This window comes from Stenella coeruleoalba, assembly GCF_951394435.1.
Source record: "Stenella coeruleoalba genome assembly, chromosome: 1".
Classification (NCBI taxonomy): Eukaryota; Metazoa; Chordata; class Mammalia; order Artiodactyla; family Delphinidae; genus Stenella; species Stenella coeruleoalba.
The window spans coordinates 138736566-138757684 of record NC_137169.1 but is presented as its reverse complement, the minus strand read 5'-3'; the positions used below and the strand labels follow the sequence as shown (position 1 = coordinate 138757684).

The following is a 21119-nucleotide window of genomic DNA, read 5'->3' as shown; positions in this document are numbered from 1 at the left end:
TTAATAAAAGGACAAGCTTGTTAGTAATTTTTTTAAACTTAGTTCTATTTTCACACTTTAACTAAATTTCTAATATATCTGTAATATTAGTATATTCTCCATTGACTCTACTCTGATACGGCCTACGTTATAGAATCAAAAAAAAATAAGAATGTTATTCTGGATTATCTTTACATATGCATACTTGGCTATGCTCTCTCTCTTTTCTAAATTTTTGTAAGCTTTTTTTTTCTTAAAAAAAAACCCCTCTGTACTCAGAAAATAAAATCCATTTCCCATGGTTTACCTGAGCCAGGGTCCTCAGAAGTAGCAGCCAGGAAGGAAAGGGGCTCCCAGGTGCTGATTGTAGATGGAGCTGGCGTGAGAACTGGTGCCCTCTGTGGTTCCAGTGTCCAGATCCACCTGTGCCATCCATACTTACCTGGATGTCCTGATCCATCTGTGCCATCCATACTTCCTGATAAAGTCACTTTCTTACGGGAAAGGAAGTACGTGCATTGCCATTTCCTCCGGGGAATTTCTTGGCGAGTACTTCTCTTTTCCTAGCCTGCCCCAGCCTACCACAACCTCAAAACCTCAAAACCTACCACAAGGTCAAATCCACAACCTCTCCCAGCACTCCACACCAGCTCTTCCAGCAAGTCACTGGTGAGAAGGAAGTTTGTGTTGTTTACATGCTCAGGTCGGAAGGACTTCATAGATCAGTTCCAATTAATTCTTTAAAAACCCCATTTACTTTCTTATCTGTTAGCTAGGTGGATTTTTGCATCTGTGATGGGACTTCTTAGGTATTAGGGTGTGGCTGATACTTTGCCTACAGACAACTGGACTTGCACCCAGGTCACCCTAGTATTATCTGATGACTGTTTTGATGAAGAGGCTGGAGGCTGTTCTTTGAGGACAAGATGAACTCCCAAGAAAAGGTATCAGTACCTCTCTTAACATTCTAATAGCTTTCATTCTTTCCTCTTGGTTCTCCCTCACTCAGAACCAAGCCCTGACAAATAATGCTGTTTCATTCAGAGAATAACCAATAAATTACATTGTTAGAATGGCCTCTGTCTACAGAGCATCATATTAAATGCTTGAGCGCAAATAGTAGGAAAGATACGTTGCACTTCATATTTTTCAAAGTGCATGCTTTAACATATGTTAATTACATGATAAGATCCTTCTTCGCATAAATTCAGAATTGGTTCTGGCTGAATCCAGTTAGGATACACTAAAATGTTCACCCTAAAGGTAGGAAAGGAAACAAAAAAAATGAGTGATGAGGGTTCTGCTGTCCAAAGTTCCTATTGATGCGAATGTGGGTCACTTTTTTGGGTAATCAGTTGCAGGAGTATATGTCTCAATATGATTTGAATCCCGAGGCTTTGTTACTTGTTAGAATTCAGGTTTTGGAAGCTGTGAGACAGGTTGTGAGGAATGGCAGGGTGGCGTTCAGTGGCATGGGTCAGAAATTTTTTTCTTTACTGGTAAAGCCCAAGGCAATGATTCATTTTTTTGATATATTACTTGATAAATTTAGATAACATCATGGAAGTGATAAAGTACACACCGGGCATTAATTAAGTTTCTTTTGAAGTTGCTTTAAGTTGTTGGGATCCAACAGGCCTGGTCATTGGAATTCTCTTATTACACCATTTCAGAAGTTTTACCTGAAAGCAAAATTAGATAATGGATGCTGGTAAAGTATTCTGGTTTATACGAAAAGTAAATATAAGTTTATATGTAAAAGAAATGATGTTCCAACATACTTTTTATTTATTTTATTTTTTCACATCTTTTTCTTTTTTTTTTTTTGGCCGCACCATGCGGCACGTGGGATCTTAGTTCCCCGATCAGGGATCGAACCTCCGCGTCCCCAGCATTGGAAGCGTGGAGTCTTAACCACTGGACCACCAGGGAAGTCCAATTCATTTTATTTTTTATTGTGGTAAAAAGCATAAAATAAAATGCACATAACATATGTTAAAATTTTCCATCGTAACCATTTTTAAGGGTACGATGCCTTAGTGCTAACTATATGCATATTATTGTACAACAGATCTTCAACATTATCTCATCTTGCAGAAATGAAACTCTATACCATTTAAATAACAACTCCCCATCTTCCCCTTCCCCCAACCCCTGGTAATCACCATTCTACTTTCTGTTTCTATGAGTTTAACTACTTTAGAGTACCCCCTATAAGCAGAGGCATGTAGTATTTGTGTTTTTGTGACTGGCCTGTTTCACTTAGCATACTGTCCTCAGTTCATCTATGTTGTAGTATATGTCAGTATTTCCTTTTTTTTTCACAGCTGAATAATATTCCATTATATGTATAGATGTATACACATTTCCTTTTTCCATTCATCAGTGGACATTAGGTTGTTTCTGCCTCTTGGTTATTGTGACTAATGCTGCAATAAGCATGGGTGTACAAATATCTCTTTGAGATCCTGCTTTCAACTTTTTGGATAAAATACCCAGACGTGGGATTACTGGATCATATGGCAGTTCTATTTTTAATTTTTTGAAGACCTTCCATGTTGTTTTCTGTAGAGGCTGCACCATTTTGCACTCCCACCAACGTGCATGAGGGTTCTAATTTCTCTTTATCCTCTCCAACACTTATTCTCTTTTTTTTTTTAAATAATGGCCATTCTAATAATGAGTATGAGGTGAATATTTAAATATTTTTGAGGCGTTTTGGATGTATCTCAAATTTGAAGTTCTAATCTTTCACCTGCCAATGCTTATCCATAAGTAATTACATATGTGGACAATGTAAATAGTTGGTTTCATCCTCTTGAATTGAATACAATGCCTTTAGATCAGTAATAGATGAAGAATTTGTTAATTTGTCATAATAATAATGAATATATTTGTTTTTAAAATGTGCCACACATTATTCTAAGTGCTTTACATTAATTATCTTATTTAATTCTTCCATCATTCCATTAAAGTAGATACTACCATTCTAATATTACTATATTATTTATAGATGTGGAACTTCTATAAAGTTCACAGAGAGGCACAGAGAACAAATTGCCCAGACACAGTTGGGTCTCAGCCTGAACCCAGAGCCTCTTCTCTTAACCCCCTCATTACCCTGCCTTGTATATTTTAAAAGCTTTTCAAGCATTGAACAATTTTAGACTGAATTTTTCTTAAGAGATTTTAGTTCATGGGCAAATTTTTCCATTAAGTTGTTAAAATATAATAAAAAAAGGGGAATTAAGAATATTTTCAGTGATGATTAGATGATATTAAAGGTTTATAAGAAAGAGGCGCAGAAGTAAGTCTTAAAAATATCTAATTTTTTTTATCATTCATTTTCTGAAATCCCCTAAATATGAAGTTTGAGAGTTCAGCCCTTCAGTACCACCGTATCAGTTTTCTGTCTCAGTTCCCTTGGATTTTATCTGCTGACACTCATTTTGCCAGTAGATTTTTAGTTGCTGGTCTTAGATTGATCCTAAAAGTATACACTCACCACTGATAACACTTCCCAGACTCTCGTTGTTGATTGCAGGAGGAAAGAGGCTTAATTCTTCTCCCGTCCACTTACTAAACTTTGTGACCACAACAGAAGGCAGCTCAGAATCAATTTTTTTTTCTTATGATGAATACTTGTCAGAAGGAGTTTTTTTTTCTTTTAAGTGATTATATGAATGAATCTGTATGTTTATAGGAAAAAATTACATTCTTTGGAATTAACTCTTGTTTTATTTTGGTTTGAAAACGTTTAAAGAAACAACCATATTTTTATATGCTTTTTTTTTAGAAGGGCATCACTGAGTCATCCTAGAAGGAAAAGAAGAGAATTTAGTACAAGAAAATCTGGATTAATTTAAAATTTAGAGCTTGAGATCTGAATGCTTTAGAATGAATCTGAAAGCATACCCTACATCTGCATTCTGATACCCATTTTCTTTCAGTGCATACTATTAACATAGTTTCCATTTGAGGAAGCTCAGAGGCAAGTACAAGAATCTTCAAAGGAACGAATCTAACCCAAGATTTTGTCCTTGATTGCACCTTTTTTTTTTTCTCTCTCGCTTCCAAAGTGTCTGCACTGCTTCCTTGCTTCTGGAACACCCTCGCTGTCCCCAGAGTCCTCAGACTCTGTTTTACATGGATAACAATTTCAAATTTTGCAACTATTTCAAGCAAAAGCCCTCCAACTCATCCTGTCACCTGTTCTTCTCAGTTTACTGAAATTTCATTTTTAATATCTGAACCTAACTTAGAAGAAGCTACTTTACAGGGTTGTGAGAAAAAAAAAAAGAGAGAGAAAAATGATGGATAAGAGATCGTAAAGTATTTCTCATCATTGCAGCCTTTTGTCCACATGTTTTAGACCCAAGATCAGTAAACCAAGGCCCTGGGGGCCAAATCCACTTTGCTAAAGAAAGTTCTATTGGAACACAGCCGCTCCGATTCTTGCGTTGTCCGTGGCTGCTCTCCTGCTTCTGCAGGAGTCGCACCAGACACTGAAGGACCGGCAAAGCTGAACTATTGACTATCTGGGCCTTTAAGAAAAAGCTTGTGGACCCCTGCTGTTTTATAAAGGGGTAGAATTAAGTGTTTCCTGGAAGAGGAATCCTTATCCTGCCTCCCCTGGATCATCATCCGACAGGAAGAAGCCCCCCACTCTCCCCTGCTAAGTTTCCCTCTGTACTTTTCCTCCCTGAGGAGACGCCAGGTCCTTTGCTGACCACCCTGTCAGAGCAGACAGTGTAGGTGCCCAGGTTTTCTTTCCGAGAGGAGAGTCTTCAGGCACACACACTACACGGTCCGAGCTTTCCTGGTTCTCCTCTGAGCTTCTCTGTTTTACTCTAAATCCAGCTGGCAGCCTTGTTGGCGTCCCCTGACTCTTGGGGTGACTAGTCATTACTCCTTTTTTTTTTTTGCGGTACGCGCGCCTCTCGCTGCTGTGGCCTCTTCTGTTGGCGGAGCACAGACTCCGGACGCGCAGGCTCAGCGGCCATGGCTCACGGGCCCAGCCGTTCTGCGGCATGTGGGATCTTCCCGGACCGGGGCATGAACCCGCATCCCCTGCATCGGCAGGCGGACTCTCAACCACTTCGCCACCAGGGAAGCCCATTACTCCTTTTTGAACGTTGGCTTATGCTTCTCCTACTGTGCCTATTGATTTAATAGACCAATACGCTCCTAGCCTTTTGGCTTCCTGGTGCCGGCCAGGAGGAATTCTCTGCCCAGCATTTCCTCATTTCTGGGCCGAGACCAGCACCGGGCCCTTCCCAGGTCCCTCTTAGCTCTTCTTCTGCATCCCAGCCCCGGTCCTGAGCATCATTACCCTGCTGTGATGATGGCTGATAATCAAGGCTCACTCTGTATGAGGCACTCTGCTCAGTACCTTCAATACAGGATCCCACTTGCTTCTCATAGCAACCCCATGAGGTATCAATTGCTAGGTCCCGTGACCACTTCATTTACAAGGAAAGTAACTCCAGGTTTAAAAGTTTGCTCCAGGGCTTCCCTGGTGGCGCAGTGGTTGGGAGTCTGCCTGCCGATGCAGGGGACACGGGTTCGTGCCGCGGTCCGGGAAGATCCCACATGCCGCGGAGCGGCTGGGCCCGTGAGCCATGGCCGCTGAGCCTGCGCGTCCGGAGCCTGTGCTCCACAACGGGAGGGGCCACAACAGTGAGAGGCCCGCGTACCACAAAAAAAAAAAAAAAAAAAAAGTTTGCCACAACTCAGAAAATGATAGAACTGGGACTTGAACCCATTTGACTCTAGCATCTTATAATCACAGTTATATCACATTCTGCAGTTTAAATATAGATCAATTACCGTCACTTGTGTCAAGCAGGATTTCCCCAAATCCATACCAGCTTTGGAGGACATAGGTAGATACTTGTTGAATACCGAACTTGATCCGGAAGGAAGAATCTAATACCAATGTCTCTTAGGAGCTCTGGGCCCACTGGTAGCACTCAAGAACAAAGCACTTAGGGGCAGTATTAGGAGAGGGTATGTTTGTTTTGACTTGATTAAGGTAGAAGGAAAATCTCAAGGTTGACATGAAGTCAAATTCCTCTTTGAGTCATTTGTTTTTGTCACATAGGGTAGGATCCTACTGCCTCCACACTTGTCATGTGGACTTACTGTACCATTCGGTAATTGCCACTGCAAAATGCACACATTGAAACTTTCTATCCAAATGGAGTGGATGCATTAGACTTAATTAGCATTTCTTCCTTTCACCGAGAGTATTATGTTAACAGAGCTTTTTTTTTTTTTTAATTGTATGTTTAAAGATACACAGGCAGACTCATATCAAGGCTGTTTAAAATTTCTAAGTAGAGAAGGAACACCTAAGAATTGGAGTTGGTTACCGAGCACAGCAAATTTGGGGAGTTACGGTTAGCTCAGATATAACGCTTTTCAGGTGGCAGTGGTCGTTTTTGAGCTCTTTTATGAAGACTGTGACACGATCCCTATACCATAGGAGCTTAAAGACAGAGATGAGTGGCTGCACACATCATGTAGGCGATGTTTTCTACACTGCAAAAGAGCAGTAGCCCTTTCCAAGAAGATGTCATTGTCAAAGCTAAAAACATTAAATTTCTGCATACCTTGATGAGAGAGATTTGTATTCGCCATTATTTTCATCAATAAGTATTTTTGATTGTATGCAGTTATTCCCTTTTAAATGCGTTTCAAAGCACACCCTGCCAATTCCGGATTCTGAGTTTTTTCCTATCATGAACAATAGCTTTGTTTGGGGATCTATAAAACGCGTGTGTACAACCTGACACCTGTTGCTTTGGTGACACGGTTTGTTTGGTTTCTGTGGACTTAAACTGGTCACAAACCATAATGGTACAGAGACAAGTTGAGGGATATCTTTTTGAGGTGTTGAGGAATTCCATTCTCCAAGAGCAACCCTATCCTCTCCCACAGCTGGTCTTGCACCACAAGTCTGACAACAGCAAATGACAATGCCAAGATCCACCCTATCCTACCACATTCCCAGGCATCAAAATTTCCTTTCCAACCAGCAACAATAGCAACAACAACAGCTACACAAAGCAACCTCTCAGGAGATAAGAATTTCATTTTTCATTTCTGTTCTAAACAACACTCAATTACAACACTCAATTTCTTTTGAAGATTAGAGTCAGGCGACATTGCATCTTAGTTGGAGAGACTTGGATCCAGAGTGACTGGGTTTCAATCCTAGCTCTGGCGCTTGTAAGCTGTATAATTCTGGGTCTGTTACCTCTTCTCTCTGTGTCTTAATTCTCTCATCTGCAAAATGGGGCTTCATAGATGTAGAGCACATAGAAGAATGCACCGCACTCTTAGTGTTTGTTAGAGGTGTTGGTATGTAAGTTTTAACAGGTGCATTGAAAGAGCATTGGACTGGGTGTCAGGAATTTGTGTTTTGGTCTCTTTTCTGCAGTTAACTAGCACTTCTCCTTGTGAAGAGGGTTGAGTGATCATAGATAAGTCAGTACCCCATTCACCTCTTTCAGGTCTACATAAAACCAGGAGCCTGAACCTACTGGAATTTGGGATTTGTTCCAAGTCTAATAGCCTAAAAATCTTTGTTGCTTTATGACAAATGATATATTACTGGTGGGTTGCTATCAGTTATGCTCTGTCTAATTGACTGTACGTAGTTTATTTTTATGCGTGCTTTGGAGCTAAACATTAAAATGAAGGAATGAGAAACAGGATCAGTAAAGATCAAATGGACAGATAATGAAACATTCTGCTGGGGACTCCAGGGGAGTAAGTCCCTGCCCTCAAGGAATGGACAGTTGTACAGTTGGGACAAGAGGTGGGCAATTCACTAGACACATGTAATAAAGTGCCTTAGAGGCTAAGAGAAAGGTTTGCTTGAAGATAAGTGCGAGATGAACTAGTTATACCTGTACGGACCCCTGGACCCCAGTCTTGTGGGCCCTGGGAGAGCTTCACTGAAGAAATGATAAAAGAAGCACATCTAGGACCAGCAGGAAAGACAATGCTGCTTTCTAGAAACTGGGAGTAATTCAGCGTGGGTGTCAGACAAGGGGGTGGACTTGGGATAGGGGTAGGGATTGACCTGGAACTGCGGCAAGAGATAAGGCTGGAGTGAGATTTTGAAGAGCTTTACAAATGCTTTGCCCTCAGTTATAATCAGATTACACCCAGTGATGGGCAGTTTACGAGCTCCAGGGAAGTGACAGGAAATGTTCATGAGGGAGGTAGTTGATGTCTTGGAAATTCACTTCGTAGACAGTTTGGTGCTTTAAAAAATGACTTGAGTTATTACACTTCTTCCTCTCCTCCTGGTATCTGTAAAATATGGCTGTGTACACGAGAGTTGTTGGCAAGACACAATCCTCTCTCCAGTTCTCTGGGTGAATGGCATATTCATTCTCACACTCTTGCGTAAATCTGCAGAAGGCTGTTTCTATGCTATTCCCAAACTCCAGGCTTAGGTCTTTGAGTCAAAGTATTTCATAATGTTTCATAATCGATGAAAATGTTACAGTGTTTCTTCCCTTTCTTCTGAGAAGGGAAAACAAAACTGTATATGATTTTAATACCTATATTCCACGTAATGCTTACAATGTTATAAAGCAGGCGTGATGATTCCTCTTTTGTACGTAAGCAAACTGAGAGTATGAAGGTGAAGTGATCAGTTTGAGTTCTGACAGCTAAGAAAGGGCAGAGCTGGAATTTGAACTGAGATCCACCGTTTCCTCTCTCCTTCTTCCCTCACTTATTCATCCTCAGATGTTTTCCTGACCCATATGCAAGGCAGTATGTTAAGGATGGATATACATGGGCATACAAGAACTTTTTCCCATCTTCTCTTTGAGATGAACATGCACAGTGCTCAGTGTTAACAGTTGTGCAATTAAAGCAATAAAGGAGTGGCCATGTTTACAAGTTTGGGGGAAACTGAGGCAGGGTATGTCTTGTTTAAATTGGAAAAAAATTAAGGCTAAATAATTCCTCCCCATTTTACAGCACTGTTTTCCTGCTAAATCATTGTTCACTGCATACAATGGGGAAATGTAATCTTGTGATTAGATACATGTATTTGCATGGAGGCAGTCAATGCTGGTACCCACGGTAGGCTCAATGGCCCTCCCAACACAGATGGCTGGAGGATGAGACCAGAGTCTGTGGTTTAGTCTCCAATCACTAGGATTTATAAACCTGCCTGCTTGGGGAATTCCCTGGCTGTCCAGTGGTTAGGACTCTGAGCTTTCACTGTGGGGGCCAGGGTTCAATCCCTGGTCAGGGAACTAAGATCCCACAAGCTGTGCAGCACAGCCAAAAATTAAAAAAAAATAAAGGTAAATAAACCTGCCTGCTTGTGGGTTTTTTCCTGATCTTTTTTCCTTAAAGGCAAAGCGTCATCCACTCCCATTTGGGAGCAAGGCCTGATCTTCACTGTGCAAAGGCAGTCATTTGTGCCCACATACCTTTAGGGCTCTTGTAAATTATGTTTGTGATGATCAGAATTTAATCCAATAGAACCTTAAAGAACCAAATATCAAATGAGCTCTTCTAGACCCGCCTGTCTCCCACCTCATTTTGTAGAGGGTTAGAGGGGCAGCAAAAAGGCAAAGAATATGGGGCTCTGGCATAACCCTGTGTACGAAATTGCTGTGCTAAGAGCCAGATGTGACCGTTAACCAGATGTGGCCCTCTTGCCCCACCACTTGCGAGGTATACGTCTTATACCTCGCAAGTGGATGGGGTCCCCTTGGTTGCCTGGGGCTGCCATTCCTTGTCATAGTCTGGGGCAGACGCATTGAGAACTTGAGGCAGATTCTTGAAATATCTTCAGTGATGGCAGTTCTTTGACCTTTGAGGGGAGACTTAACATTTCGTGATAGACAACCATCGTTCGGCGTCATGTATTTGGCCAATCAAGTATTTGGGGTGAATATGGGCAAAGTGTCATTTGATTCCTTCCCCTCTCTGCTTTGTAGCTTTGAAATAACTCTAGTGGCAGTTTAAAGGAAGTTTCGAGAAGTATTCAGAGCAGTCTTCTGGGAATGGATAGAGCATCCCTAAGTAACTTATTTTGAAGTCTAACTTCGGGTGCGTTCTTTGAAAATAAAGTAGCATCCTTTACTTAATTATGCATTGATAGAATTTTGACTTTTTTTTTTGCCACACGTAGGTAATGAGTTATTATCCCACATTATATAATCCCAGCTATAGATACTGTTATTTTCTATTTCAGGTAGAATGAGGAGAAAGGAGCTAGAAACAAAGGAGCTTTAAACACAAAAAAAAGAAAAGGAAAGAAAGGGAAGTTGTATCACTGTATGGAAAAACCTTTACTACCATACAGTAAAGAGGGGTTTTTCCTTCTTTCTTTTTTCTGCTTTTGGACACTTCAAACAAAAATACTACAGATTATTGCCTTCACGTTTTTAATGCTCTGTAATTGTGTACTGAGGCAAATCCCATTATTTTTAAATCACTTAATGTTGGAAAACAATTGGATAGACCCCACTTGGAGTGCCCTGTGGGTCATCTCAAGCCATTTGTTCTGTTAATAAAATTAAAACAATTGGGGGAAATATACAGACGCTTTCAAATTGGCTTTACAATTATGATGTCTGTACGTATGAAAAAGAGGACAGCTCTTGGGAACTACATAAAGCCCAATGCCTCATTACTATGTGCAAGAGATGTGAGTCGGAAGTAAAGATTTGACATATATTTTTATTTTGAGATGCCGTGCTAATTTACATCATTCAGCCCTTTCACTGCTAAACTGTAAAAGTCCATTAAGTGACTGAAAGGAATATACAAATTATCCACTGGCACTCCAGGCTGAAGTTTTACATACACCCTGTTATTCTATCCGCCAGCTAGCTGCAAGATTCTATTAAGCAGTAAGTGAGAAGATTATATTGCCTGCAAACTGATGGTACAAAAGACTCTGCAATAAGTCATCAGAGCCCAGGACCTTCTGAAAAGACGCCAAGAAATATTATAAATTGCTCTATCACGATTGTCAGCCTGGTTAAAAAACCCGGAGCTTCCACGTGGATCTGGTTCCCTCTGAAGCTGAGCTTATTTCCCCAGCTATTGACAAAACTGGGAAAATTCCAGTCGTGTCATCCACGGCTGCCCAGTTCAGTCCCTGGTGCCTTATAACAGACGTGGCCCAGAAAATAGCAAGCTATAATCCAAGAAAACTCCGTGTCTCAAATGAGAATTCTAGGCTGTGAACAATAACTTCTGCGTTCCCCTGAATGACTGTCCAGTGTTAACATTCCAGAGGCCGGCAGTTGCTACTGGAAATATTTTTGTCTTGTTTCCTCTTGGTGAATCGAAGGAAAACAAGTGCCCCATGGAGATCATAGGGTCTATTGGGAGTAGTGTCTTAGAGCCATTATCAAAATAGATGTAACAGTGTTGCCTAGGTGCTTGGGGCAGCATATTTTTAGGATAAAATGCTTTCTTCATTGAATAGAAAAAGCACCAGGGAAGGTTTTTCAAGGGCAGAATCTTTGTAGACTCTGACATGAATCAAGGACTGTTGGGTGGGTGATCACAGCCAACAACAATGAACTAAGGAACTCAGTGGGAGGGCTCGGAAATTAGAGAGGTTTTCCTCCAGTCAAGAAGTTCTTTAGGATGATGTTGATTTGTTTTTCAAGGTATAAACCAGTGTTACTTAGTGAAATCAAGGTTATCATCCACATATGTCAAGACAAATTTATTGAAAGAGAACATTTGGCAGGAGGATGTCAGATTCATCGTAAACCATGTCTATATGCTTAGCTGAAAATCTATCATTTATGAAAATACTCGGGACCACTGTATTTTCTTTCCATTCACAGTGAAATTTTTATAAGAATGTGGTGTTTTTTTCTATAGCTTGGGGAAGATTCCTTTACCCCAATGTAGTCATTTATTCATTTTTCACAGCACAGTTCAATCATTTGCTCCTGTGTGAAGAATTCACTGACTTTCCAAAGCACAATCTCAGAAGCTGTGGGGATGCATCCGTGTACACGGGTGTGTGGTGCTGACTTGAATCCAGAGCCATTGCAGCGCACACTCAGCTGTATCGTGATTTGTTGACATGTCTTGTTTCCTTGTAAAACTGTAGATTCCTTAAGGGCCAGGGACTTCCTCTTTCTTTCCCAGCCCTGCACATGTACAAAATGGTAGGCTTATTGATAAGCGTTGAGGATTCAGCTGTAAATGAGACGGAACTCTGCCCTCAAGAACTCATCCTAAGGCACTGTTAAAAATTCTTCTGCCTTTACATTTCTCGTTGTCATTGAAGAATTATAGAATGTAGTGGTTAGAAAGGAAACTGGAATTCTTCTTTATATGTGATCTAAAATCCTCGTATGGCAATTTGACAATTTCCCTTCTGTTTCTGAAGAAATACAGAAATCTCGAGACAGTCATTCAGAGAAGGGGCATCTATAGATTCAGCTGCGATAATTGAATCACTCCTGAGTGTTTTCTGCAACGTGGCTCCAATTCTTAGGGCACCCATTTTGCAAATAATAGTAAGTGTTATGATAAGATAAACATTAAATAGCTCTCTTAGTGCCACCTATCTGTATTTTCATATTTTATATTATTTTTCTTCTTATTTATATCAAGATGTACTTTTATTTCCTTTAAAACTTCTTACAGTTTTGTTTTGGTTTTGTTTCTCTTTTCACACTTAACTCCCCAGAAACCTTTGTATTTTTCTCTTTTCTCCTTCATAAGCTCTCCTGGTTTTGCCATGGATTTCCATTTTTGTCAAAGGTATTTTTGTAAGGTGTTGAAAAATTAACTAGATTTTCTTCTACTTTTTTTTTTAATTTGATTTGTGGAATGGTTTTCCTAGTGTGCTTCATTTTGCTTCCTAATGGGCCATCTAGCTCACTTGACCTTGTGGACAGTACTATGTGACAGCATCATAATTGATGTTCAGAAAAATGACCTTGAGGTACCAAAAAATACCTCATAATTTAAAATGTATCATTTTACTTATATAGTACTTTTGGGTGGAGGATTTCTATTCTGCATAAGCAATAATCCTTGCCTCCAGGATCTTACCATCTAAGGGATAGTATGCACGTGAAAAGGTATAAAAGAATCTGGCACGTCTGTATATGATGAGAGTACCCAAAAAGATATGAGAACCAAGAAATCATTTTCTGCTAGGGTGGTTTGAGAAGTTTTCATGAAAGATTTGAATGGAATTTGAGTTGAACGTTGAGCCTTGGAAGTAATTTTAAGAAGAAAAGAGGGGCAAAGATAGATCATCCTCAGAGGGACGTCTGAAGGACACAGCAAAAACTGAATAAATCAAATCGGTGCATCAGGAAGTTCATATAAGGTAATCATTGTAATGTTGCTGGAAAAGTGGATGAGAGTCACATGGGGCAGGGATTTTGTTGGCTAGGTGAATATTTTATGTTCATTCCAGAGGCCATAGGAATCTATTGATTTTTTTTTTTTTTTTTTGCGGTACGCGGGCCTCTCACTGCTGTGGCCTCTCCCGTTGCGGAGCACAGGCTCCAGACACGCAGGCTCAGCGGCCACAGCTCACAGGCCCAGCCACTCTGCGGCATGTGGGATCCTCCCGGACCGGGACACGAACCCGCGTCCCCTGCATCGGCAGGCGGACTCTCAACCACTGCACCACCAGGGAAGCCCTCTATTGATTTCTTTAAAAGTTGAGTTAACGACATTATCAAAAACATCCTAGGAGGAGGAATATGATCGTGGTATGCAGTGTGGATTAGAGGGGGACAAGACGGAGGCAAAATGCCCAGTTAGGAGATAACTACCATAGTCCAGGTGTGAGCTCACACAGGCCTCATTTAGGGGCCTGTCAGAAGGGCCTTGTTGCGAAGGATGAGGATATAATTTTCAAAGAAGAAGAGGAACTAGTTTGAAAAGAAAGGTGATTATTTTGTGTGTGTGTGATGCTGGGTCATCCCAGTAGTTTCCAGCACTGGGTTAAAAGGGATGGGGCAGGGGAACTTGTGCTCATGCCTTGATACTAGAAAGTGAACAAATGATGACTTTGTATTGACTTTTGAGGAACAAAAAAAAGGGAAGTAATGCTGTTCGGAAAACATTTTTTTTTTTCCCTTTCTAACTAGTTATTGTTCCGCTCTTCCTAAGAAAGCAGAGGCTTGGGTTTCTTTTTAAATAAGTATAAGGAGAGCCACGTAGAGTGGAAGGATCTGGTAGTAGAATACTAATTAACCCCTAGAAAATGGCTAGCAACACTCTCTTGATGCAAAATAAATTTTCAGTGAAAATCACAGTGAAAAATTATTCATCTAAAGTTCAGATTCTAAATCCTTTTATTCTCAGCCGTGACCCAGCCAGTTTGGTTCCTTTGACTTATCCTTGGTTTTCTGTGAGTGTAATAATACAGTAACACAGTAATATCTCTGAGGAAGGTGATGGTGTGTGCTTCTGTTGATGCAATTAATATTACTCTTAATATTTCACCTATTATGTTAAAAAGTAGTTTCTTTTATTATTATAAATGCCCTGAATTAGAATGCTAATTTAGTCAATTTTGATAGGATTATCTTAAGTTATAATACACAGGCTTTTTTTTTTTTTTTGAAGTCATGCATACTTAACCAGTTCCCCGTAGTTATGAGTGGTTAGGTATTACTTCCTGTTGAATTAGCAGTTGCTGAGTAGTTGAGTCTTTCTACAATCCTGCAATCCACTAATGTGATATTTAATGAGGAGACATCAGTCTGGAGAAAGGTAGTCAATATAAATCAGTGTTTACAAAGTGTGATTAACTCTGAAATATTTCATCAATGCTGTGGTCCCAGGCAGACTCTATGCTAATTACTAGAATCTGTGCATGTTTCAGGGGACTTGGATGGACCCTGGGTATTGCAAACATGGAGCAGCAAAATTGCAATTATGCTCGGACCGTCTCTGATGACAATTTATGCATTTGGTCTGATGACCTCCCCCTTCTCAAGAGGGCAATAAACAGAATGCATTTTCATTAAGATACTAATGCACTTAATCACAAGGGGAAAGGGTTAGGAAGTAACGAAAGACCTTCAAGCACTATGTGACAGAGCTGATAGGGGAGAGAGGCTTTATTTTAAAGTCAGCTTCTCTACAAAGCTGTAGGCAGCCCCAGAGCACTTCCCACACATAGTCTTTGGCACTAATTGAAAAATTGCAAGTTAAAGTTTGGATCTTCTGGCAACATCCTTATCACTTCAAATCTGTTGTTAGTAACGTAAATTATGTAGACTGTAATATTAAAAATATAATTTCATAGCAGTTTATTTTTATTTATAACACTTCCATGCAGCTTGAGCGTTTGGAATTCATTATGCAAGTAATTTAATAAACATGATGATGATGACGGTGATGATGGTGGTCATGATGGTTGTAATGAAGATGGTGATGATGATGATTGTAATGATGGTAATGATGGTGGTGATGGTGGTGATGATGGTAATGATGGTAGTGATGATGGTAATGATGGTGGTGATGATGGTAATGATGGTGTTGATGGTGGTGATGATGTTAATGATGGTGGTGATGATGGTAATGATGGTGGTGATGATGATGGTAATGATGGTGATGATGGTGGTGATGATGATGATGATGGTAATGATGGTGGTGATGGTGATGATGATGTTAATGATGATGGTGATGGTGGTGATGATGGTAATGATGGTGGTGGTGATGATGGTAATGATGGTGGTGATGATGATGGTAGTGATGGTGGTGCTGGTGGTGATGATGGTAATGATGGTGGTGATGGTGGTGATGGTGATTATGGTGATCATCATCATCGGTAAACATTTTCCAAGAGTAAAATTGTATTGTAAGGCTCTGGTAAGTGATGAAGTGAGAACCATGTAACTTCAGTCCCTGCCCTCAAGGAGCTTACTGCACAGTCCCAAATTAGCCTGCTGATCATTTTTCACAGTGAGATTTATACTGTTCAGTGTCAGAGAGACAAAAAGTCTGATGCATCAGGGCATTAGTAACCAAAAGAAATCCAGGATGGATGATACTGTAATACTTTTATTTTGTTTGTCTTGTTTTGGTTTTTTTTTTGCCGTACGCGGGCTTCTCACTGTTGTGGCCTCTCCCGTTGCGGAGCACAGGCTCCGGACGCGCAGGCTCAGTGGCCATGGCTCACGGACCCAGCCGCTCCACGGCATGTGGGATCTTCCCAGACCAGGGCATGAACCCGTGTCCCCTGCATTGGCAGGCGGACTCTCAACCACTGCACCACCAGGGAAGCCCTGTAATACGGTTTTGATGTTGGTGTTTTTATGGAAATAATCTGCTGAGAGATTTCTTTTGGATCCTCAAATTCTGGAAGACCGCTACTTTGTATGAGTGGATGAAGCATAATTTTAAAGGCTGATTCTAAGCTTAATCTTTTGAAGAGCTTCACCACGTATCTTCTCATTGTTTGATGCATCTTCAGTGGTTATAGCGAGCATCTGGCTCCATGATATTTGTGACATCCTCGTGACTCCCGTTGACTTTTTTTTTGAGGGAGGACGGTAGAAGTAGCAGAGTTGGTGTTGCCTTGGGGTTGCTAGGATTGCCTGGGTCTTGCAAATCTAACAGCTTCTTTTCTTAAACTCTGTGTTTTAGGTAATATAGAATATAGCTGCCCTGCCACGAATGAATGTGAAATCACAAAGCGCAGACGTAAATCCTGCCAGGCTTGCCGCTTCATGAAGTGTTTAAAAGTGGGCATGCTCAAAGAAGGTAAGGCTGTGTGCTACTGCTCCTGTACTTTAGGCTGGGGATGCGGGATATACAGGGAATTACAAAAATATTAGAGAAACCAGGCAACTCTGGGGTCACAGTAAGTATCCTGAATCTGATAGCAGAATACTCCTCCTTTATACCTGGACTTGCTGATCTCTCGTGGCTAACTGCTTGACATCAACAGGAAGGGACAAGGTAGGACACATCTGATGTGTAGCTAAACCCACCAGGTATGCTTGGCAGTTCGGTTTCTTTTCATCTTTACAGTTTGCAGAAGGCAAAGGACGAAGGGTAGCCAAGAGGCTACTGTCATTGTCTTTTTGCTTTCTTTTCACTACTAGGTCTACAGAGGGATCCCCACCCCATCTTTACTGAGGTATAACTGACATATAAAAATTGTGTATTTTTAAGGTAGATGACCTGTATTTCATTAATATATATTTTGAAATAATTGCCACAATCAAGGTAATAACACATCCATCACTTCATATGGGTACCGTTTTCTTTCTTTCTTTTTTAAAAATTCATCTTACGTTTAAAGTACTCTTTATTCTTTTCTAATCTTATCTTTGGGACTTATCTTCTATTATAAAGAGTTTGTAACAATGGTATTAAAATTGTTGCTTTCAGTTGAGGATAACAACAACAAACACAAAATAATAACAATGAGCATGTATTCCGTGCTAAACGAATTGCCTAAGTTCCCACAGCAGATGAGGGTAGAGCCAGGAACTGAACCCAAATAGATTTTAGAATTCACTCAAGTCCCCCACCTAAATCAAAGTTCCTGAAATCTTTGAGGATTTCAGTATGTCTAGTGAAACTAACATTTTAGCTTGGCGATGGAGAAAAATTGTTCTTTTCTGTGGGAGGCCTAGGTTTAGTTTTGGGTTTGTTTTTAATATATTTCTGTATGTGTATGTGCTTTGTAGATGTGCATTTTATATACTGCATTTAGGTTTCACTGTTTCCTTCTCTTCAGAAAATTTGCCAGAGTTTAAAATAAATATGATAATTTTATACAGTAACAAAATGGAACTATGGTCATTGAAGTTTGAAAGAATATGAGGTAAATTAAGTATTTAAATGTACTGTTTCTGTTGAGTCCTAGACTGTATCTTGTTCCTGGGGTTGGCCTTATGAGTTTGTATAATTTGTTGTTACTGGAGATCACCTATTTTTTTTTTTTTTTTTTTTTTGCGGTACGTGGGCCTCTCACTGTTGTGGCCTCTCCCGCAGCGGAGCACAGGCTCTGGACGCGCAGGCTCAGCGGCCATGGCTCACGGGCCCAGCCGCTCCGCGGCACGTGGGATCTTCCCAGACCGGGGCACGAACCCGCGTCCTCTGCATTGGCAGGCGGACGCTCAACCACTGCGCCACCAGGGAAGCCCCACCTATTTTTTTTTACAGGTTTTTTTTTTTTTTTTTTAAGTAACTATTTATTTATTTATTTTTGGCTGCGTTGGGTCTTCATTGCTGTGCGTGGGTTTTCTCTAGTTGCTGTGAGCCAGGGCCACTCCTCGCCATGGTGCGCGGGCCTCTCATTGTGGTGATTTCTCTTATTGTGGAGCACAGGCCCTAGGTGCATGGGCTTCAGTCGCTGTGGCTCGCGGGCTCTAGAGCGCAGGCTCAGTAGTTGTGGCATACGGGCTTAGTTGCTCCACGGCATGTGGGATCTTCCCGGACCAGGGCTCGAACCCGTGTTCCCTGAACTGGCAGGTGGATTCCTAACCACTGCACCACCAGGGAAGTCCCGAGATCACCTATTTTTTAACTGCAAAATCGAAGTAGATCCAAGTATTTATTCCTCATGCATGAACCAGAGCTTCAATTAGGTACGGCATCACCAGATCTCATAATTTTTCCTGGCTTGTTCTTATTCCAAGATTTTTACTGTGAACCATGTCATAGGAAGATTAATGAAGCAGATTGTATTTGGGTACGTGGAATTCATGCTATTTTTCTCTTGTCCACTAAGATTAACTCCTCCACTGGCTAGGAACTAAGAAGATTCTCCCAAAGTCTTCTCATCCTCAACTTGAAAAATAATTGTAAACAAGCGTGTAACTTTATCATGAAAGCCTTATGGAAAGAGGACCAAGATATTTGCCAAGTAAAACATAAAATAAAAAACAGATTGCCTGCAGCAACATGGATGGACCTAGAGATTATCATACTAAGTGAAGTAAGTCAGAGAGAGAAAGACAAAAATCATATATATCACTTATATGTGGAATCAAATAAAATGACACAAATGAACTTATTTACAAAACAGAAATAGACTCACAGACACAGAAAACAAACCTGTGGTTGCCAAAGGGGAAATTGAGAGAGGAGGGATAAATTAGGAGTTTGAGATTAACAGATACACACTACTATATATAAAATAAATAAACAAGGACCTACTCTATAGCACAGGGAACTATATTCAATATCTTGTAATAGCCTATAATAGAAGAGAATCCGAAAAAGATATATGTGTGTGTGTGTGTGTGTGTGTGTATGTATAACTGAATCACTTTGCTGTACACCTGAAACTAACACAACATTGTAAATCAACTTTAATTCAGTAATTAAAAAAAGAAAACAAATTGCCTAGTAGGATGATTCAATTTACATATAAATATATTTTATATAAAATATGCTATTAAATTTATATTAAATAACAATTTTATACAAATTTGTACTGTAATAATTTATATTAATACACGCACATTATGATGGTATATGCATGGAGAAACAGAAGGAAGGATAAAGATTGGTACCAGTGTTAACACTAGTGAAAAAAAGTCAGGGTAGGGAGTACTTTTCTTGTTTACTCTATAGCTTTTGGCACTGTTAGGATTTTTCCACAGTGAACACGTTTTGCATTTATAATCCATTTCCTAAATATTTATTAAGTTCCTCTCATGTGCCAAGCACTATTCTAGGCTCCAGTGATGCCACAGTGAAAACGACAGATATGGTTTCTCTTGCTAGAAGAAGGCTTATGTGGAAGATACTAAAAGGATAACAATTTTAACAAAGGAAAACATATGAATAATAATCCAACGATAACAGCCCAACCCATATGACAAAGCGTTTTCCTCTGAGTTAGGACAGTGGTGATAGCTGACTTTCTTGTGGTGGAAACATTACCTTAGTAATTGCCTTAAACCCCATAGCAGAGTAGCAAACAAAACATATTTCAGAGTGTAACAAGTGATTGACAATAATATTTTTGGTCTTAATTATCTTTATGTTGCCACTTAGTTGAGCTATAGAGACTCAAACCAAACTTACGCTATTTGAAAAGGCTTACTTTAGAGTTTGGACTTGAGGAATCATTATTTTCCAAAAGCAAATCAATGTTTAAAAATGTTATAAAAGTAATGTATCAATTAACACTTTGAATGGGTATGTCCTAGATTTGGATTTTATTGTTAAAAACTAAACTACATGGAGATATGCCTCCATGTCCAGGTAAATAGGATCTTTTTGAGCAGTTTGATTTTACTACTAGTGTACTCACCTATTTGCCCTTCCAGTTTTAAGGAGGAAGTAGAAAACGTATTTTCCCCTAAATAATTTTCCCCATTGTGTTTTCAAGCAGGAACAATCTTGAAGGGTGGTTAGAGTGACTGAAAAGGTGTGAACTGTGTTTAATTAAACATTGTTGGTGAAAGTAAATAGGACGGGTGCTTATCTATAATTCACACCTCTTCAGTTGCTGTTATCAAGCCTTTAGAGGGACTGTTTTCAAGGGAATTGCTGCTGTTGCTGATATACTCCAAAAATAATTTATTTTCCTTTACTTCCTTGTGCCCACTTTGGTGGAAAAATATCTCTAAGCCCCTTCCCCCAAATAGAAAGGAGATGATAGTTATGAGTAAATATGGAATACTCTTTTTCTTCTGTCCTTAAAAAAATACAGTGAAATATTGCATTACACCCTGCATATAAATGCACAGTTATGTTTGGCCATCTCCTTGGCTCAAGGCTTACCTTCTCAGCCTGGAGAGAATGATACTGTCTTAAATGTATCTTTATGGATGGAGAGGGGTTTCAGTCCCATGCAGTATGTCAGAGATCATGATGTTGTAAATCTATTCCAATGTAAACCTGTTCAATTCGATTACCGGTCCGTAATAATATTTGTCTGTACAACCCCCACGTTGGCCACAGCAGTCCATACAGGCTGATGGCACAGCAGGTCGGGAAATTGACAGACCAAATCTATTTAAACAGAAAACAACATGAGTTCTAGAATCTGAAATGAAATCAGATTTCAACAGCTTTGATGGGAATCTTCTTTCCTTTCACAGGTATTTTTATTCACCTAGCCATGTGCATCTTAGATAAAATGCTGCTTGAGGGAAATGAAGATGTTTTCATTAAAT

At 40.0% G+C, this 21119-nt stretch overlaps 1 protein-coding gene across 7 annotated transcripts in view; it reads left to right on the top strand.

The window, feature by feature from the left end:
• The window catches only part of ESRRG (estrogen related receptor gamma), a 588258-nt gene that overhangs the window by 424917 nt on the left and 142222 nt on the right, over window positions 1-21119 (top strand). For all 7 annotated transcript variants that reach the window (XM_079934775.1, XM_079934777.1, XM_079934776.1 and 4 more), the window contains one exon: window positions 16621-16737. In XM_079934775.1, coding sequence (XP_079790901.1) covers window positions 16621-16737 — 117 coding nt within the window. The remainder of the gene's footprint in view (window positions 1-16620; window positions 16738-21119) is intronic.